The 18379-nt window shown below is 38.5% G+C and overlaps 1 protein-coding gene across 3 annotated transcripts in view; it reads left to right on the top strand.

The window, feature by feature from the left end:
* Positions 1–689: 689 nt before the first annotated feature.
* The window catches only part of cops5 (COP9 signalosome subunit 5), a 24788-nt gene continuing 7098 nt past the window's right edge, over positions 690–18379 (top strand). Inside the window, exons 1-6 of one of the 3 annotated variants that reach the window (XM_048596277.1) lie at positions 690–1199; positions 3130–3364; positions 8574–8702; positions 11774–11839; positions 13640–13725; positions 15805–15916. In XM_048596277.1, the coding sequence (XP_048452234.1) occupies positions 1057–1199; positions 3130–3364; positions 8574–8702; positions 11774–11839; positions 13640–13725; positions 15805–15916 (771 nt within the window). In that variant the 5' untranslated portion in view covers positions 690–1056. The remainder of the gene's footprint in view (positions 1200–3129; positions 3365–8573; positions 8703–11773; positions 11840–13639; positions 13726–15804; positions 15917–18379) is intronic. The other 2 variants (XM_020512299.2, XM_048596278.1) reach the window with 2 other exon arrangements.

The raw sequence follows: 18379 nt of genomic DNA, 5'->3' as shown, positions 1-18379 counted from the left end.
GTTAACTCTGATTTTTCTTCACAGATGCTGCCAGACCTACTGAGTTTTTCCTGCAACTGTTTTTGTTCCTGATTTACAGCATCTGCTGTTCTTTCAGTTTTTGTGAGTCAGTTTTGTTGGTTTGAGTTATATATTGGCCAGACCCAGATAAGAATGACAGATTTCCACCCCTAAAGGGCGTTTGTGAACCAGAAGAATTTGAATGCTACTGGTGATTTGCTATGTTCTAATTATATTTTAATATAACAAATGCTCTCAAGGTATTTTCTACTCTTCTGTTTTGGTGGTCTTCAATTTAAACAAAAAGAAACAGTAATATCCAACTTATAAGAATGTAAGAGCAGGAGTGCGCAATTCAGGCCCTCAAGACTGCCCTGCCATTTCATACTCATCATGGCCTCAAACTCCCTTTACAGCCTGCTGCCCATAACTCTTCATTACTTAGTAATTAAAAATTTGTCTATCTCCTCCTTAAATTTATTCAACATGCGGCATCCATCGCACCCCAGGCTGGTGAATTCCACAGATTCACCGACCCTTTGAGAGAAGTATAGCTTACAAATGAGAATTGCAAACAAAACCAAAGGAGACTTCATAAATATGAGCTACTGTAGTCCTGGTGTGAGTTCCTCGTATTGATTATAATGTAAGCAGATCGTCACAGTTACATTTCCAGTCGGTTATTCCACTCTCCTCCGCCAGAGGGCGGCTCACTCGCTGACAGCTCGGGAGACCTCAGTGACAGATTCCCCGTTGATCTTAACCTGCTGTTAAATTCAGCGAACAAACTAAAATCGGATCACAACGCGTTGACAATCTATCCTAAACGACATTTTTAATTTAACTCGCTTGGATTGTTTGGTCTGATTTGCACCCTCCGCCCCCTGTCCCCGGTGCAGCGTGGTGGGTGGTGCCGGGCCGGAGCTGTCGCCGCTGGGAGGGGGCCTGAACTGAGGCCGAGGCCGAGGCCTGGGCCGTTGACGGTTCGGTTGGTATTTGGAGGTGAACCTTCAAACCGGTGAGGAGGAGGAGGCAGAGGCAGGTGTAGGGGAGAAGATGGCTGGTGCGAGTGGTAACGTCGCGCAGAAGACTTGGGAGCTGGCGAATAACATGCAAGAAGTTCAGAGCATCGATGAAATCTACAAATACGACAAAAAACAACAGCAGGAAATCCTCGCGGCGAAACCCTGGACTAAGGAGTAAGTATGTTACTCCTGACAGAATCAGAGGAGCAGTCATTGAGACCCTTTTGTAGGCCCGACCCTTGTTACAAGATAATTATGTCCAAAAGTAGCAGCCCAGTCAGTTATTGTTAATAACAGCATTGTCAGAAAGTGCTTTTGGATAAATCTTTAATACAAAGGGATAAAGTAATTTCCTCATAAACACAATTTGTAATTTTTAGTACCTCCTGTTTTATTCTGTATTAGCATATTAGAACTACACGTCCTAAACTTTTCCAGCAAGATTGACTTTAGCAAAAATACAAGTAACCGCGAATGCTGGACATCTGAAAAAATAGCTGAGAAACTCAGCAGGCGTGGCAGCATCTATGCAGAGAAAGTACAGAATCAATGTTAGTGTGGACTCGAAACGTGGACTTAGTTTTCTGTCCACAGATACTGCCAAACTGACTTTAATGCTGCACCACCAGCTCTGTAAGTGTCTGATTATTCTTATTAGTCAATAAAAGACATACAAGAGCATAAGACAAGTCCAGTGACTTTCTTCAGCACTAATCTAAAGAATGTCACCATCTCCCTGGTGCAGGCAACTCTATTTCACCTGTGTGTGTTTTGGCAAGAGGAATAAAAAAGGAGCATTTGAATGGTGAGAGATTGCAGAAGTCGGAGATTCAGAGAGAGCTCAGTGACCTTTGTATTACTCACAAAAGGCTAGTATGCATGCACAGCGAGTAATTAGGAAAGTTCATACAGTATTATTATTTATTGAAATGAGAATTGAAGAAAAAAGTAGGGAACTTATGCTTCAGTAACATTGAGTACTGGTGAGAACACATCAGAAGAACTATTTATTATACTTGTCTCATATGTAAGCAAGGTTGTAAATATATTGGTAGCAGTTCAGACTATCAACCATCATTCAGTAACGAAGGAAGTAAATCACTCCAGTTGCACAAGAATTACATTGGCTACTTTTTTTGTTAACCGGTGAACCAACATATAGCAATTATATGCACAGTTTGAATTTGGAAGTCAGACAATTTGCCTAATTAGTTATTTATAAGTCAGATATACTGTAAGAAAGAAAAATTGCATTCATTCAATGATATTCATGACTTCAGCGCTCCCCAATATGCTACAGTTGATGAAGCACTTTTTACAGTGTAATCATGCTTATGACGGATGAAACTCTGCTGTCAGTTTGCACACGGCAAGTTCACACAAAATGACCAGATGATTATGTTGGTTGATGGATAAGTATGAGAAAAATAATCCTGCACTTGTATATTACCACAGGATCTTTCACACCCTCCTGATGGGAAGGTAGACCTATTTTAATGCCTCATCTGAAAGACAGCATTGCTAATAATATGTGATGTGAGACCATTTCCTTCTGATTCTGAGCCAGAGTGCTTGCCACCGAGCCACTGCTGACTGCTAATAGCCAACATATTGGATAACACTGTCTATGCCCACCCCACCACCAATCCGTGGACTAAAGTACAAAATATTTATTAGATATTTTTTGTATTGTAGTACTGAGGGAGTTTTGCATTGGGTGCGAAGTTAATTTATTTCCCATCCATCTATCCAAAAAGCACAAAGAAGGAAGAGCAGCGAGTTGCCCCAATTGTAGTTGATGTTCTTCCCTTGACCAGCACTACCAAAAACTGTCTCCCTGTAAATTGCTGTTTGCAGGAAGTTGGTGTATGTAGTTTATCTACATAATGAATAAACTATATTTTTATTATTTTTCATTTTAGCAATTATCTTCATATACTGAATAATATTGATAACCTTTATGTATATTGCATGATTAAGATTTTGTTTTCTATCCATTGATATTTTAATTTCTAAGATTTTAGAGTGAATACAAGAGTCTTGTGACTGTAGCAGCAAGGTGAAATGCTACATTTTTCTAATTATTGTAATATATGCTTTCCAGTCATCATTACTTCAAATACTGCAAAATCTCAGCTCTTGCACTTTTGAAGATGGTGATGCATGCCAGATCAGGTGGAAATCTGGAAGTGATGGGGTTAATGTTGGGTAAAGTGGATGGTGAAACAATGATCATAATGGACAGTTTTGCTCTCCCTGTGGAAGGAACGGAAACAAGAGTCAATGCTCAGGCTGCTGCATATGAATATATGGCTGCCTATATAGAGAATGCTAAACAGGTATGTTAAATAAATTTACAGATTTTCCAACTTCCAACTCCTGTTCTTTGAATATGTTGCTAATGAAAAAAGTTGTTTATTTTCAGGTCTTTTAAAACTTTTTTTTTGTAACTGGAGTATCTGTCTATGCTTAGTGTAAACTTTTCAACTCTGTGCACAACTTTCTGTTATTAGGTTTTTGTCACGATAATTGCCAACTTTTTTCCAGTTCTGAATGTGCAAGTTTCCTTTGTTTACATTTCATTTTAGGATTTGTTTATTTGAACATGTCATTCTGCCAATCTGGTGACTGGGTTCTTGCAAATCTTTTCCAAAATTTTTATAGAATTATTTTTTTTTCTCCCTTGCTGACTTAAATATCTATACCAAAGTAAGAGTTTGAAAAACAAACAAAAATCTCATATTTGCCTGGTTGCATTTATCCATTAAATTATTTTTAATCACTTAATTGCTGCATTTACTTTAAGGTCTTCACCTTCCTCAAAAGTTCGTGTATGGACTTAACAAAGTTTGCCCAGTCCTGTGAGTTGGCTATAGTTTGTGTAGTCTGGACATAAACAGTGTATGCTGTTTCACAGGTCTCTTGAGTGCTAGTCAACGGTATTTTTTTAGCTACACATTCTGCATTGCAGGTTTTCTCCAAAATAACCTGAGAACTATAAGGCAAGCTTCTCAAACATAGGGTTGATGCAGTCCATTTTGGACTGAGTACTAACAGCTGTTTGGTCCCTTTAATTCCTCTTTTTCATTGTAGACATGGCCTAATTAGCTAATCATTGAAACCTGATTCCAGTCCAGGGGGAGAAAAAACTAAATGCAAAAGAACATTTTATTTGGAAAGTCTGTAAATTAGACAGTAATCATCTGCTACTGGCCCTCCACCCTTGCCTGATCACTTATTTATTTTCTCCTTTTTTCCCTCCACTTTGGTTCTGGGGTCATTGCAATCTTAAAGCATTAAAATGGAGTAACAACAGAAAAGTTTTGGGAAGTGCTTGACATAAAAACAAATTTCTAAGGAAACATTTGTGTTTTGATTTGTTTATGAGGCTTTGACTGTGTGAGAAACTGAGGGTTGTGGAGATTTTGGAGTGTTAGAAGTCAATGATTTCTGTCTTCCCAAAATGTAGTTGGAGGAAATGTCAAAACATTCAAAATTAGATGCAAGATGAGCAGTCTGGCAGTAAAGGAGATGAGAAAAGAGTTTGAGAAGTAGATGCTGGATCCGTCTGTGACACTACATCTATAAATGCTGTCACTGTGAGGTAGAATGCCAAAGGAGAGCATTAAATGGATAGACATTTGCAGAACTTTCTAATCCTGGTGTGGCATGGGAAAATAGGTTCAAGAGGCTCTGGTTACGTAGGATCCTGGGATCTCTATTCATTTCAAACCAGAGTTATGACATACTAACAGATCACTTGGAGACAAGCTGTATATATTGGTAAGTTTACTTCCACAGATTCAAAATCACAGAGTTTACAGTAACAGTCTCAGAACCTTTTATTTCCCTTTTCAGCATTCTGCCTTGGTTCTTTTATGGACAGGTAAAGAGCATCTGAAATAGGAGTAGGACATTTCGCTACTAAAGCATGCAGATCATGGCTGATCTGTCCTAGGCCTCAATTCTGCTTTCATGCCAGCTCAGTAAAGTAGAAATTTCAAAAATCTGTCTATCTCACCTTTTTGGGGTAGAGAATTCCAGACTTTCACTACCCTCTGGGAAAAGAAATTACTTCACATCTCGGTTTACAACGAATGATCCCTTGTTTGGTAACTATGTTCCCTAATTTGAGATTCCCAATTAGTGGAAACATCTTCTCAACATCTACCACTCAAACCTCGTCAGAATCTTGTATGTTTCAATAGGATGACCCCTCATTCTTATGAACGCAAATGAGTAAAGGGGATCCTGCAGCCTTCTGGACACAGTGTCAATAATTTTAGGGCCTGAACACCACCTTCAATGTCCATTAGCCACCACCGCACCCCAGATCTTGTTATGACATGGGCTGCTTTCTGCACAGCCAACTCATTTTCATCTACTATGGTCCCCATTATCAACTTTTCTGCTTCCCTTGCATACCATTATCCATTCCTTTCTCTGCCTAACTGTTTTCCTTTCCCTCTGGGCTCTGTCTCCACCTATTCTTTTTTATATGTCACCTTTCCGTAGCTGCTACCAGTCCTGATGAAGGGTCACTGGACCCAAAACATTGACTGTATTTCCTGCTGCACAGATGTTGCCAGGCCTGCTGAGCAGTCACAGTTCTTTGTTTTATTTGAATAAACAGCATGTTTAGCTTTTCTTGGTAAGTCAATCTGTCAGTGCCGGGAATCAGCTTAAAAGGCAGTCAAGGCAGTTTGTTTTCTATCTGTCATTGTTGCTTAATCTGTGATAAAGCAATTTGCAGTCTTTTAGTTCATTCTGAAAAAGTCTCTTTTAGCCTTTTAAACTCTGCTGATGTGTAGGATTTAGTAATGGGGGCACTTCTAAGATACAGTCTAGGATAACAAATAAGAATTCATATAGATTTTCAAATCCTCTCCCTCCTCCACCCCCAACCCACCTCAAAAACACCTGCTCCACTATTTGATAAGATTTAATTGCAGCCCTAACTCTACTGTCTGCATCCTGTACCCTCACTTCGTCACTGATCAAAAATCTGTCTACCTCAGCCTTTAATATACTCAATGCATCAGCCTCCACTGCTTTTTGGGTTAGCAAATCGCAAAGATTAAGAACCCTCTGATTGATGAAATACCTCCTCATTTCCATTTTCAATGGGAGACCTTTTATTTGGATGACATGACCAACTCCCTCATTCTAGATTCCTCAAGAGGAAACATTGTGTTAGCATCCACCCTGCCAAGCCCCCTCAGATTCTTAAATATTTCAATGATAGCACGTTTTATTCTTTTAAGGTCCAGTAATTTCACTTTGGCTGCAGTTAGGAGTTATCTTTCATGATTTTGGTTGACACTGTTTTGATGAAAACTCTGTTTTCTTCCCAGATACTGCCAGACTGTTTACGTTTCCCCAGCAGTTTTTGCCTTCCTTATCCTTGACCTGCCTGCAGTGTTTGGCATAGTTGATCACACCATTCTGTGCCTCTCCTCCATTGTCCATCTTAGTGGTTCTGTGGATTCTTGGTTTCATTCTTATCTATCTAATCGTAACCAGGGAATCACTTGCAGAGACTTCTGTTCCTGCTTCCACAGTTAGCTGACATTTCCAAGACTCCTTGGTTGCCTCATTTCCCATTTATATGTGCTGTTCAGTGACATCTAATAAAACCATATTTTTCCATATGTATACTGCTGGCACCCAACTTTACTTCACCACCATCTCTATTGTCCCTCCAGTATTTCTAAATTATCAGACTGCTTGTCAGACATACAAGACATTACAAACTTTATTCCCTAGCTGACTTCCGTGGCAACTTTCTGAGGCTGAACTATTTGCAATCTGCCATAAATCATTCTGAGGTGAGCTTTCAACTACATCTTTGTGCTGGCACTAGGCCCACTTGTTCTCAGCTGCCTAACGTCACCAATTCTACCCCTGCCTCAGCCCTTCTGCTGGAACCCTAGTCCATGTCCATCTTCCAGGAGTATCACTTAAAGTTTTGGCTATTATTGGAGATTTTAAATTTTTTTTTTACTTGTTTCTTTTATTTCTTTCAAATTCATCTTTTTCTTTCTACTTATGCATGATTTGTCATTGAATTGGATTTTCAACTTCAGCAGAATCTGAACCAAGAAGTGTGTGTCATTTGAAAATACTTCAATTAAATCAAGGAGCTACAATTGTTCCCCTTGTCCATGCAGGTTCCCGTCTGGAGGGTGCCATAATGATATAAATTTGTTATTGTTGCATAACCCACATAAAACCTGTGAGAAAGTAATTAACACAACATTCATTCGCTGCTGACTGCAAGAACCAGGCCATGATCTTCAGAATCATATCTAACATCTCTACAGCAATCATTTAATCTGCCACTTTCTCATGGGTTAAGACTTTGGTTTTTCCTAATTGTATATTTTCTACCCAGTTTTGTAGGTGAAAATTATTCAGTACGTGTAAATGCTTGTGAAAATATCTTGAATGGTAGTGGCAGAAACATTCATCTTATTTAAGAAGTATTTAGGTGTTCACTTGCAATGCCGAGGCATACAGGGCTGTGGGCGAAATTCTGGAAAATGGGATTAGAATAGTTAGGTGGTTGCTTTTGACAGGTGCGGATGCGATGATCTGAAGGGCCTTTTTTCTGAGCTGTAGATCCGTATGACTTTATTTAATCTCTGGTAGTGATATACCTAAGGGTATTTGACATACATATCATGTATGACTAGAAATGCATCCATAAACTAGGCATAATAGGAATTTAATGGCTAGGTCAAATTTAGTTCAAGAATTTCTTCTTTCTCAAGCAGAAACAGAAGATGCCAGCAGATGGTGCTATTTAGCTTTGCTAATTACTGAAGAGCTAAAATATCTTTAAGTTATGTTTCTAAAATTGTGAAGTCTTAATGGAACCACTTTGTAAAAATCAATTGAATAGAAATACAGCAAATAACATTGATTCAAAAAAGGCAAGAAGGGTCTACGCAATACACGTTGCTTACTCATTTCGGGACTATGGTTTGAAGGAACTGCAGCATCTAATTGTTGGAGTTGAGTGAACTGAAGTACAAAAACAGTTATAACGCCAAGAATAATTTGGTATCAGCTGCACATGTTGGTTGAGCATCATCACTCACCCACACTCAGCACCTGCTTCATGGCTGCTGTCATCATTTACTATTTAAAATATTGGAAATGGAAACAATGGATCGTACAACTCTATTTTATTAGGCAGTACAGTTGAATTTGTATTTATTAAAAGCACCACAGTACCTCTTGTGAGAATTGAGTTTACATTTAAGCTATACAATATTTATCTGTTTTAATTTGAAATCTACATCTGAAATACTAGTGCATCTTTTTATAAAGCATTTTTTGTTTCAAATTCTGGCATCAGTTTTTTTTGTTTTTTTTATGGTTGCCTCTTAAAATTTCTCACAATGTTTTTGCTTTTGTTGTGAGGCATATTCAGTTTAAAACAAAATTTGTGGGTTTTTTTTGTATTTTTGAGTTTGCAATCTGAACTTTATTCTCTCTTTTCAAATTCTGTCCGTGTTTAATTTTATTCTCCAATTACGTTAGGTTGGACGTCTTGAAAATGCAATTGGCTGGTATCATAGTCATCCAGGTTATGGATGCTGGCTTTCAGGAATCGATGTTAGTACTCAGATGTTAAATCAACAGTTTCAGGAACCATTTGTAGCAGTTGTGGTATGTATTTTATTTGTATTCTACTTGAGGTACATCACAATATATCAGAAAACTAATAAAAATATGTGCTTTTTGTCAACTTTTCCCACTAAGTTCTGATATGAAATTTATAATAAAAACTATCAATGTAAAAATTTATTTGAGGGTGTGCAAATTCCATTATAAATGTTGACGTAGATTTTTTAAAAATCTATCAAAGTGTACAATTTCAAAATGAGGAGTGACTTACACATCATACTCACTGACTTCAGAATGGCTTGATTTTACTAACAACCTATAGCTCACATTCGTCACCTAAGCTGTAACCGGACTTTTGTTTGTTCAGTTTAACTTAATCCATCTTGAAATATTCAATATTTAACTCTAACTATGTAAAATTATAGCAGTAAAATTTATTTAGCCCATTATATCTGCACATGTTCTCAAAGAGCTATCAGCTTAGTCCATCCCTCTCCTGTATTTATACCCTTTAAATTTTCCTTTTAAGTGTACTATCTGTTTTGTTTCCACCTAGTCTTTGTCCCTCCATACATTCTGAAACCAGGAATGTTTAATTTTTGGTCTTTGCTGTAACCTAAATAATGTGCGTTAAATGTTATTGTACTCCACCAAAGTAATGTATGCCTTTGACTAACCAATTTTATTCACAAAATACTTTGTGCATTTATATGTGTGGATCTCAAACCTAGCAGTCTTACTCAATTTAATTCCATTTTCTCTTCTCTGTTTTTCCTTAATTTTTCTCTGGCTGTTTTTACTTTCTTTCTGCTTCCTCATCGTTTTCTTCCAGCACTCACCATTCCCATACCAACATTGTCCTAACTATGTAAAATATTTCTCTACTACACTACTTAATCTGGCAGTGAAGATATCAATTCTACCTTAGGTGAGGTCCATTTGCCCAGGATTTACTGCAGATCTAATCCCAATGACCCACAGATTATATCTTCCACCTGTACCTTCACTCAAACCATGCATTTCACTGTCTTGTTTGACTTCTCCTAGGAAGTGCTAGGAATAATTCCGACAGTTATGTCCTTGGCTCTCAAATGGACCTTTTAATTTCTGTATTTCCATTTACAAGATCAAAAACAATAACTTTCCAGCAATGGAAGAAATTTCTGTTGATCCAGTAGTGAATATTGGAAATTCAGCCTGATAATTCAGCAACAGAGAAGGCGTGGTGCAAGGTGACAGTGGCAAAGTTATACGATCTCATAGCGTACTTTGGAGCACACCTATGATTACAGATTATATTGCCAAAGGCCTGCATTTGGATAAGAAATAGAAGTGGACCAAGGATAAATCTTTCAGCAATATGAGGAAAATTATGGGAGTGGGGAGAAGTGACTGCAAGTTACATTGGCAACAATTAGATAGTTAAGAATGAAACCCAGCAAATGCATTTCAATTTTGATAGAGTGACATCGAAAAGGCTGGTGTGGTCAACACCTGTGGCAAGTTGAGAAAAATGATGAGGGAAAATTTTCCTTTCTCACAGCTAGTAAGGCTATCATTTATGATTTTTAGTAAGAGTTATTTGATTGCTGTAGCAGTCAGGAATCTGACTCAAGGAATTCAAACATGGAATTCCAGGAAAAATAGGCATAAGAGTTCATTCAAGTTCTTTGAAAGAAATGGGAGACTGGTGATGGACCAATAACTTACAAGGATGATGGGGTTAAGGGTTAGGTTTTTTGAGGAGAAAGGTACTTAAATACTTAGAGAAGAGAGGGGCAGCACCTGAAGAGACAGAGGGATGGCACGGTGGCTCAGTGGTTAGCACTGCTGCCTCACAGCGCCAGGGGCCCGGGTTCGATTCCACCCTCGGGTCTGTGTGGAATTTATGGGCGGTATGGTGGCTCAGTGGTTAGCACTGTTGCCTCGCAGCACCAGGGACCCGGGTTCGATTCCAGCTTCGGGCGACTGTCTGTATGGAGTTTGCACATTCTCCTCTTGTCTGCGTGGGTTTCTTCTGGGTGCTCCAGATCCTCCCACTGTCCAAAGATGTGCAGGCTGGGTGGATTGGCCATGCTAAATTGCCTGTAGTGTTCAGGGATGTGTAGACTAGGTGGGTTATAGGGGGATCGGTCTGGGTGGAATGCTCTGAGTGTTGGTGTGGACTTGTTGTGCCGAAGGGCCTGTTTCCACACTGTAGGGATTCCATGAAATAACTTTTAGCAGTATCAATTAGCACTGAGGTTAGGAATGGAAGTTGGGTTCTTAACAGGTTAATTTGAATATGGTTGAAGGAGCAGGTGATGTAACTCATGGGGAAGATGTATTTGAAATGGCATGAAGGGAGATGAAGAAAAAATTGAGAAAAATACGAGTTCAACGTCAGGGCACCAGGGAACTGTAGATGTAGCTTGGCCAAGTGAACAGGTATGAGGGAGGGAAGAATCAGCTGATCCAAAGACTTTACCTTCCTGTAAAGAAGTCCATGGGTTCCTTGTGTCTCATTTGATGTGATGGTGAAGGAGACATAGAAAAGGGTTTTAAGCAGACAATTTGCAACAGAGAAAAGTAGCTAGGGGTTATCTTTGCATTTTAAGATGCAAATCTGGTAGTGAACAGCTAAACCATAAACATATTGTCAAGTACATTCTTTCAAATTTCGATTTAAGGGAGTGGAGATGAGGGGAAATGGAAAACGTGAAAGAAAGTTATGGTTTATTAGTGACTAGGGCATTAAAGATGAAGATGAGGGCATGGTTGAGCAAATCAGATGTTGCAGAAATATTGTGGGGTTGGTTGAATATGCGATGGGGTTTTATTAAGAGGGAGAGATATAAGGAATATAGAAGATAGTGAGCTCTGAAATTTCTGTATAATTTTTGAAGTCTTCTAAATTCATTATTTCACAAGTCATAAATTATTTCAGTTTATTTTGTAAATATACTAGTGGAATAAATTGATAGTTTTATAATGTACATTGTATCATTGAGATGGTTGCACATAAACTATTTATTTGCAGTGTATATTAATTTTTCAGTTGCTTTTTTAAAGGTAGTTTCAGTTGATGAGAAGAATTTTTATAAAGTTATGTTGATCAAGAGTTATTGTTTTAGATTGACCCAACAAGAACTATATCTGCTGGAAAAGTAAACCTAGGGGCATTCAGGACATATCCTAAGGTAACTATTTCTATTAATTTGTTGACTTTGATTCCTTCTTCTCCTGAAACAATTTAGCTATTACAAGCTTTTGAATCTGTTTGACTAGGCCATGCTTTTATTAAAAAAATTCTGAAACACAGAGTAGGCTATTTCATCAGCAAGGAGATGCACCCTCCTCTTGGATAATGAGGCTAATTGTAATGCTCTTCGTCATAGTGCCTCTGTAAAAACTGGTGATCAAATGGCAGATGTTCCAAATCCACATGGCTGAATGATTCACCAATTCCAACAATGTGAGACAACCTAAGATAAATTTAACCTAGGAAATAAGAATCTTCTGCTGTGTGTTTTTGTTTTTAAGAAAAAAAGTTGTATTGGGAGCAAAAAGTAGAAGCCCTTAAATATTTCCATTACATTTCGTCCTGCCAGCGAGCATCAGGCAATTGTAGCCATCCCACAAGCAGTATATAACTGTTGTCACTACCACTGCATAGATAAATGATCCATAGAACTATGCGTTGAATTTGTGATCCCCTGCAGGCTTCTGGTTCTGCTGTTTACTTTAAATATCTTCATTTCTAATGTAACTGTTGCTGAGATGTTTGCTGCATTTTAAATTGCTTGATTTGGCCTTGATGGTCTCTCCTACCTCAGTAACTGAGTTATTTTTTTCTGTATATCTCAAACTTGTATTATAAGTCTCTACCAGCTTCAGCAGTATCAATACTTTTAGAGACTTTTCCCAGCTGTCCTCTTGATATTTACAATTTTTACTGACTGTCTTCCACCACCCAACCCACTACTGTCAGCCTTGCAACAACAACTTGCATTTATATACTGATTTTATCAATATACATTCTCCCAAGGCATTTTGCAGGAGTGTTAACAAACAAGATGTGACACAGAGCCTCATAAGGAGACATCAGAGTAGATGACCAAAACCTTAATCAGAGAAATGCTCGTAATGAGGTTTCTGTTGAAGGAAAAAGAAATAAAGATGTGGGGCTCTTTAGGGAGGGACCTCCAAAGTTTAGGATCTAGCTACCTAAAGGCATACTTTTCATTGGTGGATACGTGAGGCCAGAATTGGAAGAACACAGACCGGAGGAGACACAGAGATAGGGAGAAATTTGAAAATAAAGATGAGAATTTTGAAACAGAGGTGTTGCTTGATCCGGACCTAAATAGGTCAGTGGTTTTGGTAATAGGAGAGTTTGGAGGGCATGGGAGTAATTGTATAAGTATTTGTAACAGAGTTTTGGATGAACTTTATTTATATGGGGTGGAAAATGGAATGCTTACTAGGAGAGCATTGGAACAAATGAGAGGAAACAAAGTCATGAGTGAGCTGCTTTTGTGTCCTCTGTGTGTCATCCATTCTTTTTGGCTCTCCTCTGCTTCTTAATTGGCCAAGTATGATTTTTTTTCTTTACAGACAATATGCTCAATGTTAATTTTGCTGTGAATTTAGATGCAGATATTATCAAGGAGCAAATTGAGAGTGAGACAGATATCAGCTTCAAAGAATTGGAGAATGGAGAGAAGAGGCTGAGTAATCAAGGTTGTGGAGGAAGTAAGGGTAGATATTGGAGGGCAATTCATGGCATAAAGATGATTAGAAATTGGGAGCTGATAAAGAAATTACAAAGATGGAATGAAAATTAAAAATTCTCTTACTGCTGAAACTGTCTTAATTTTAATTGTAGTTGCAAGCATTTATTTTAAATAAGAGAAGCTTTGATATCATTTTTAAAAATAGGTCATTTCAACTTTTTGAAAATATTATTTAGAAGTTTTATTATATATTTTATTTTCTAGGGTTATAAACCACCTGATGAAGGTCCTTCAGAATACCAGACTATTCCACTTAACAAAATAGAAGACTTTGGAGTACACTGCAAACAGTAAGTTACCACCTAGGAAGTTTTTGTCTCAAATTCATCTACTTTTCAGTGAATTATAACTTTGCAATGTTTACAGGAAATGTGCTTCATTCATTTTAGAGTATTTTATGGCTTTCCTGAACCTGCTGGTAGTGATGATTGCAAAGACATCAGCACTTGCTGCACTACTCCTTTGAAACTGACAGCAGCTTATGGCATCGTAAATGCATAGTAAAACATGGAACTCAGGAACTTAATATCAGTGGGTCCATGTTTCGCTGGAGGACATGCTGTTGAGATCCTCCCAAAATACAGTAAATTAGAAATAATGGTCTAGATATTCTCAAAAGTGCCAACAGTCATCAGATTGCCAGTCCACAGTATCCATTGCTGCTCCACATTTCTGGTTGGGTCTTTCAAGCCCAGCTTCTCCAGAAATGCAGAGTGTAGTCCATCACTGCTGTAGTGTTGGGGAAAGTTGTCTCCTTTTTACTGCACTGGTTTAAAGCTCCAGGATCAATATTGGTGAAAAGTTCAGTGTTTGTATCGAGAAGTCAAGCAGGGTTCACATGGGGTTGGGGGTCAGGTCTGTGGCAGATCTGATTGGGTCACGTCAGGATTTTCTTTTTAGTTTTGTTCATTCACAGGATATGGGCCCCCATAATTGCTGTTAGAGAAAGGTGATGTTGAACTGCTTTCTTGAAATTCTGTAGTCTTTTAGAATGTAGGTTGGAAAGATGATTCAGGACTTTGACCCCCTGCCCCAAGTAAGCAAGGGTGTTGAGTGTTGGGGTGGGGATTGGATTGTGGGGCAAACTGTGTATGAAGGTCAGTTGTGAAGTTACCCTGGGAGTTAGAGTAGGATTTTTCTGTCTAACATTTCTTGGGTAACTGTCCAGGTAAGTACTTTGGAACTGTTTGATATCTCTAACTCTAACTCAGAATTGGAGACTTTTGCAGAAAGTCCTGGGGAACAAGGGATTTGCACCTTGGATGTTGAAACTTCTTGGGCAGATTTCATGATGTCCCAACATACCAACATTCCTGGGTCATACAGCTGGTCTCCAGTGATCCAGAGACCAAAAGCTCTGAGTCAATTGAATTAACGTAAATTTGCACTGTTAGTCTCACGATTCAAACTCTTGTAAGCGTTTCATTTTAATTGTAACTTAGTTCATAACAATGTGTATTGAGTACATAATTACTGATAAATAACCTCAATAGTCCAAAAGGGTAATTTTTATATTCAAAGAAGGTTAGACAGGGGAGCAGACTGAGAGCTTGAAAACTGGGTGAGATGGCAGTGACAGACTGCAAAACAGCACAAGAAGGAGTCTGCAGTGGAAACTGCCTAATGTAGTTTGCTTTTCGGTACAGGGAAAAAACTGGTGAGTACTGGTAAGTTTTTCTACTATTCTAATTGTAACAAATACTTATTAAAGTTACGGAATGATAGGTCAGCTTGACCAACTGGAATGAGCATCCTGCATTACGTGTGAAGACTTTCTTCATAATATTAAAAAGATCTTAAAGTACTTTCCAAAATCTTCAAGCTTTGTGATGTCATCATCTTGAAGTGCACCCAACATTCACTGAATGTCATGCAAATAAACAAAGTGGTCATTACATGAAGGCCTCATCTGTTACCATTTGAGTGCATCATATAGACCTTTTTGAAGAACAAGAACTTTCAATGTCCCGAAAAACACTTGTTCGTTAACCAGAAACAAACTTTCATCTATTCCTGTGGAATGCTCATCAAAGAATGGCATCTTTGCATAGAGTGTTGACTATATTATGAGTTCATATTCTGATGTTCACCTTGACAGGATCAGGATGAAGTGATTTCTGTTTGTAGCAATGTCATCTGCTAAATACTGACCATTATGCTTTGCCTTACGGTGACATCCAGCAGTTTTGAAGGTGACTGGCAAAATCCATTGCTCAACTGCTTCTTTGTAAACACCAATGGATAACGCAGGAAGATTGAATTAGAATTCAAAGCATTTCAAAGCCCATTGAACACACTATTACAGGTTATACTCAGTGAGAAAATGTTTTGGTTTGGTGTTGTAATCTGAATGATTTATTTTTGTTCAGGTATTATGCCCTTGAAGTTACTTATTTTAAATCATCTTTGGATCGTAAGCTACTTGAACTTCTGTGGAACAAGTATTGGGTGAACACACTTAGTTCATCAAGTTTGCTAACAGTAAGTTGTCTACCTTTTTTAATTAATCTAATTTGAGGTGATGATGCAGTGAGAAAGTGTTATTCTTTTCTGCTACAGTGTTACTTTCTTGTTGGCAAGAACATTTTCTTTTCCGTAGAGTGCTTGCAGCCAAAATGCAAATTTAAAAACTGTAGACTTGGCTAACTAGATTACATGTGTAGAATTGGAGCAGTCTAGTTTTACTTTGTGCTAATAATAAGATTACACAATAATCTAGTCCAGACACAATGAGTTGAATGTCCTACTTCTGTACTGTAAAATTCTATGATTCTGAATGAACTAAACATACTGCTAAATTTGCAGTTTACACCACGAAAATTAGAAAAGTAAGTTATCAAAATGGAGTAGAAAGTTTGCAAGTAAGTAATATTGACAAGTAAGTAACTGAGCAGAAATTCAGTAGATGTAGTATAATATGGGAAAATTTGAATTTGGCCACTTTGGAAGAATGGAAAGGTAATGTACTATTTACATGAGGAGAGATTGCAGAACTTGTGATTCAAAGGGATCTGGGTCTCCTGGTACTAGAGGACAGAATATTTATTTCTTAAAAGTTACCGTTTGGTTTTCAGGGGATTAATTTGAGTTATTGTTGTCACGTGTACCGAGTGAAAAGTGTTGTGCTTTACAGGCAAATCTTACCATGCAAAGTGCATCAGGGTAGCAAAACAGAGCGCAGAATATAGTGTTACAGCTGCAGAGAAGGTGCAGAGGGAGAGATCAACATTAACATTTGAGAAGTCCATTCAAAAGTCTGATAACAGCAGGGAAGAAGCTGTTCATGAATTCGAATGTGTATTCAAATTTTTATTTCTTCTGCCCAATGGAAGAGAGTGTAACCAGGGCAGGAGGGGACTTTGATTAGTTGGTTGCTTTCATGAGACAGTGGAACGTATAGATGGAGTCAAATGCATGGAAGGCTGTTTTGTGTGATGGACTGGGCTGTGTTCACGACCCTTGTAGTAGTTTCTTGCGGTCTTGGGAAGAGCAATTGCCATACCACGTTGTGATCCGTGCAGTTAGGATGCTTTCTTTATGGACATGCCAAATTTCCTTAACTTCTGAGGAGGTAGAGATGTTGTTGTGCTTTCTTGACCTTCTCGCCAACATGGGTGGAGCAGGACAGATTGTTGATGATCATCACTCCCAGGAACTTGATTCTCTCGACTTCTCCACCTTAGCACCATTGATACAGATTTGGGCATGCCCTCCACTCCACTTCCTGAAGTCATTGACCAGCTCCTCCGTTTTGCTGATGTTGATGGAGAGATTGTTGTCTTTACGCCATGCTGCTCAGCACTCATTCTCTTCCCTCTATTGCATCTCGTCGTTAATTTGAGATCCAACCTGCAATGGTGGTGTCATCAGCAAACCTGTCAATGGAGATAGCAAGAACTGCACATGCTTGAGTCTGAGTCAATACAGTGTGGAGCTGGAGGAAACACAGCAGGTAAGGCAGCATCAGAGGAGCAGGAAAGTTGATATTTCGGGTTTCCACCCTTCATCAGTCCTGATCAAGAAGGTTATTCACCGTCCTTCTCTAAGGTGATTAATGATGGCCAATTGCTGGTAACACAACATTTCTAGAAGGAAATTTTTAAAGATCACACAATTCTATGTTTGAAACCTTCCTATCGGATTTCTGCGCCTGCCACAGGACTTGGGCTTGATTACTTTGCATTCAGTTTGATACCAAAATGAGAGAATTGAAGAACCAGAGGAAGAAGTAGCCCAGTTACAGAATTCATTAGATACATAATGGGCATAAAAATGGCAAACTAAATTTAATGTGGGAAAGTAAAATATTGAAGGTGGGTAAGAAAATATTTAACTGAGGGACTTGGGAATCGTAGTAGATTTAATAATAAATGTCCGAACAACATGGAATTATAATTTTAAAAATTAACTCCATTGCCAAAAGAGTAGAGTAGGCCAGGTGAAGTCGTAATCAACAATACACTGGTCAAGCCAGACATTGGCACTGCAACCAGTTCTAATTACTGTGACACAAGGGGCAATAATACAGTGCTAAAGTTAGTGCAGCAAAAAAAAATGAGGCATATCCCTGTACAGGTAGTTCCCCGATACTTCGATAGTTGCATTCTTGTGTGACCTCGCTCTATAGAAAATCGCCATAGAATGTCGTGTTATGGGGAAATCACTATACCTGTACAGCAGAAAGTTCGCGTTATCCAAACAGCGTCCACTATTCATCAGTTGTGTTACAGCCAATTGGCGTTAACGAAACATGTATTATAGTAGAACTACCTGTATTATAAAAACGAAAAGAACTGCAGATACTGTAAATCAGGAACAAAAACAAAGTTGCTGGAAAAGCTCAGCAGGTCTGGCAGCATCTGTGGAGGAGAAAACCGAGTTAACGTTTCGGGTCTGGTGACCCCTCCTCAGAACAGTTCTGAGGAAGGGTCACCGGACCCGAAA

This window comes from Rhincodon typus, chromosome 4 (assembly GCF_021869965.1).
Source record: "Rhincodon typus isolate 14 chromosome 4, sRhiTyp1.1, whole genome shotgun sequence".
NCBI classification, from domain to species: Eukaryota; Metazoa; Chordata; class Chondrichthyes; order Orectolobiformes; family Rhincodontidae; genus Rhincodon; species Rhincodon typus.
Note: the sequence above shows the minus strand (reverse complement) of the source record. Positions and strands in the feature narration are given on the sequence as shown.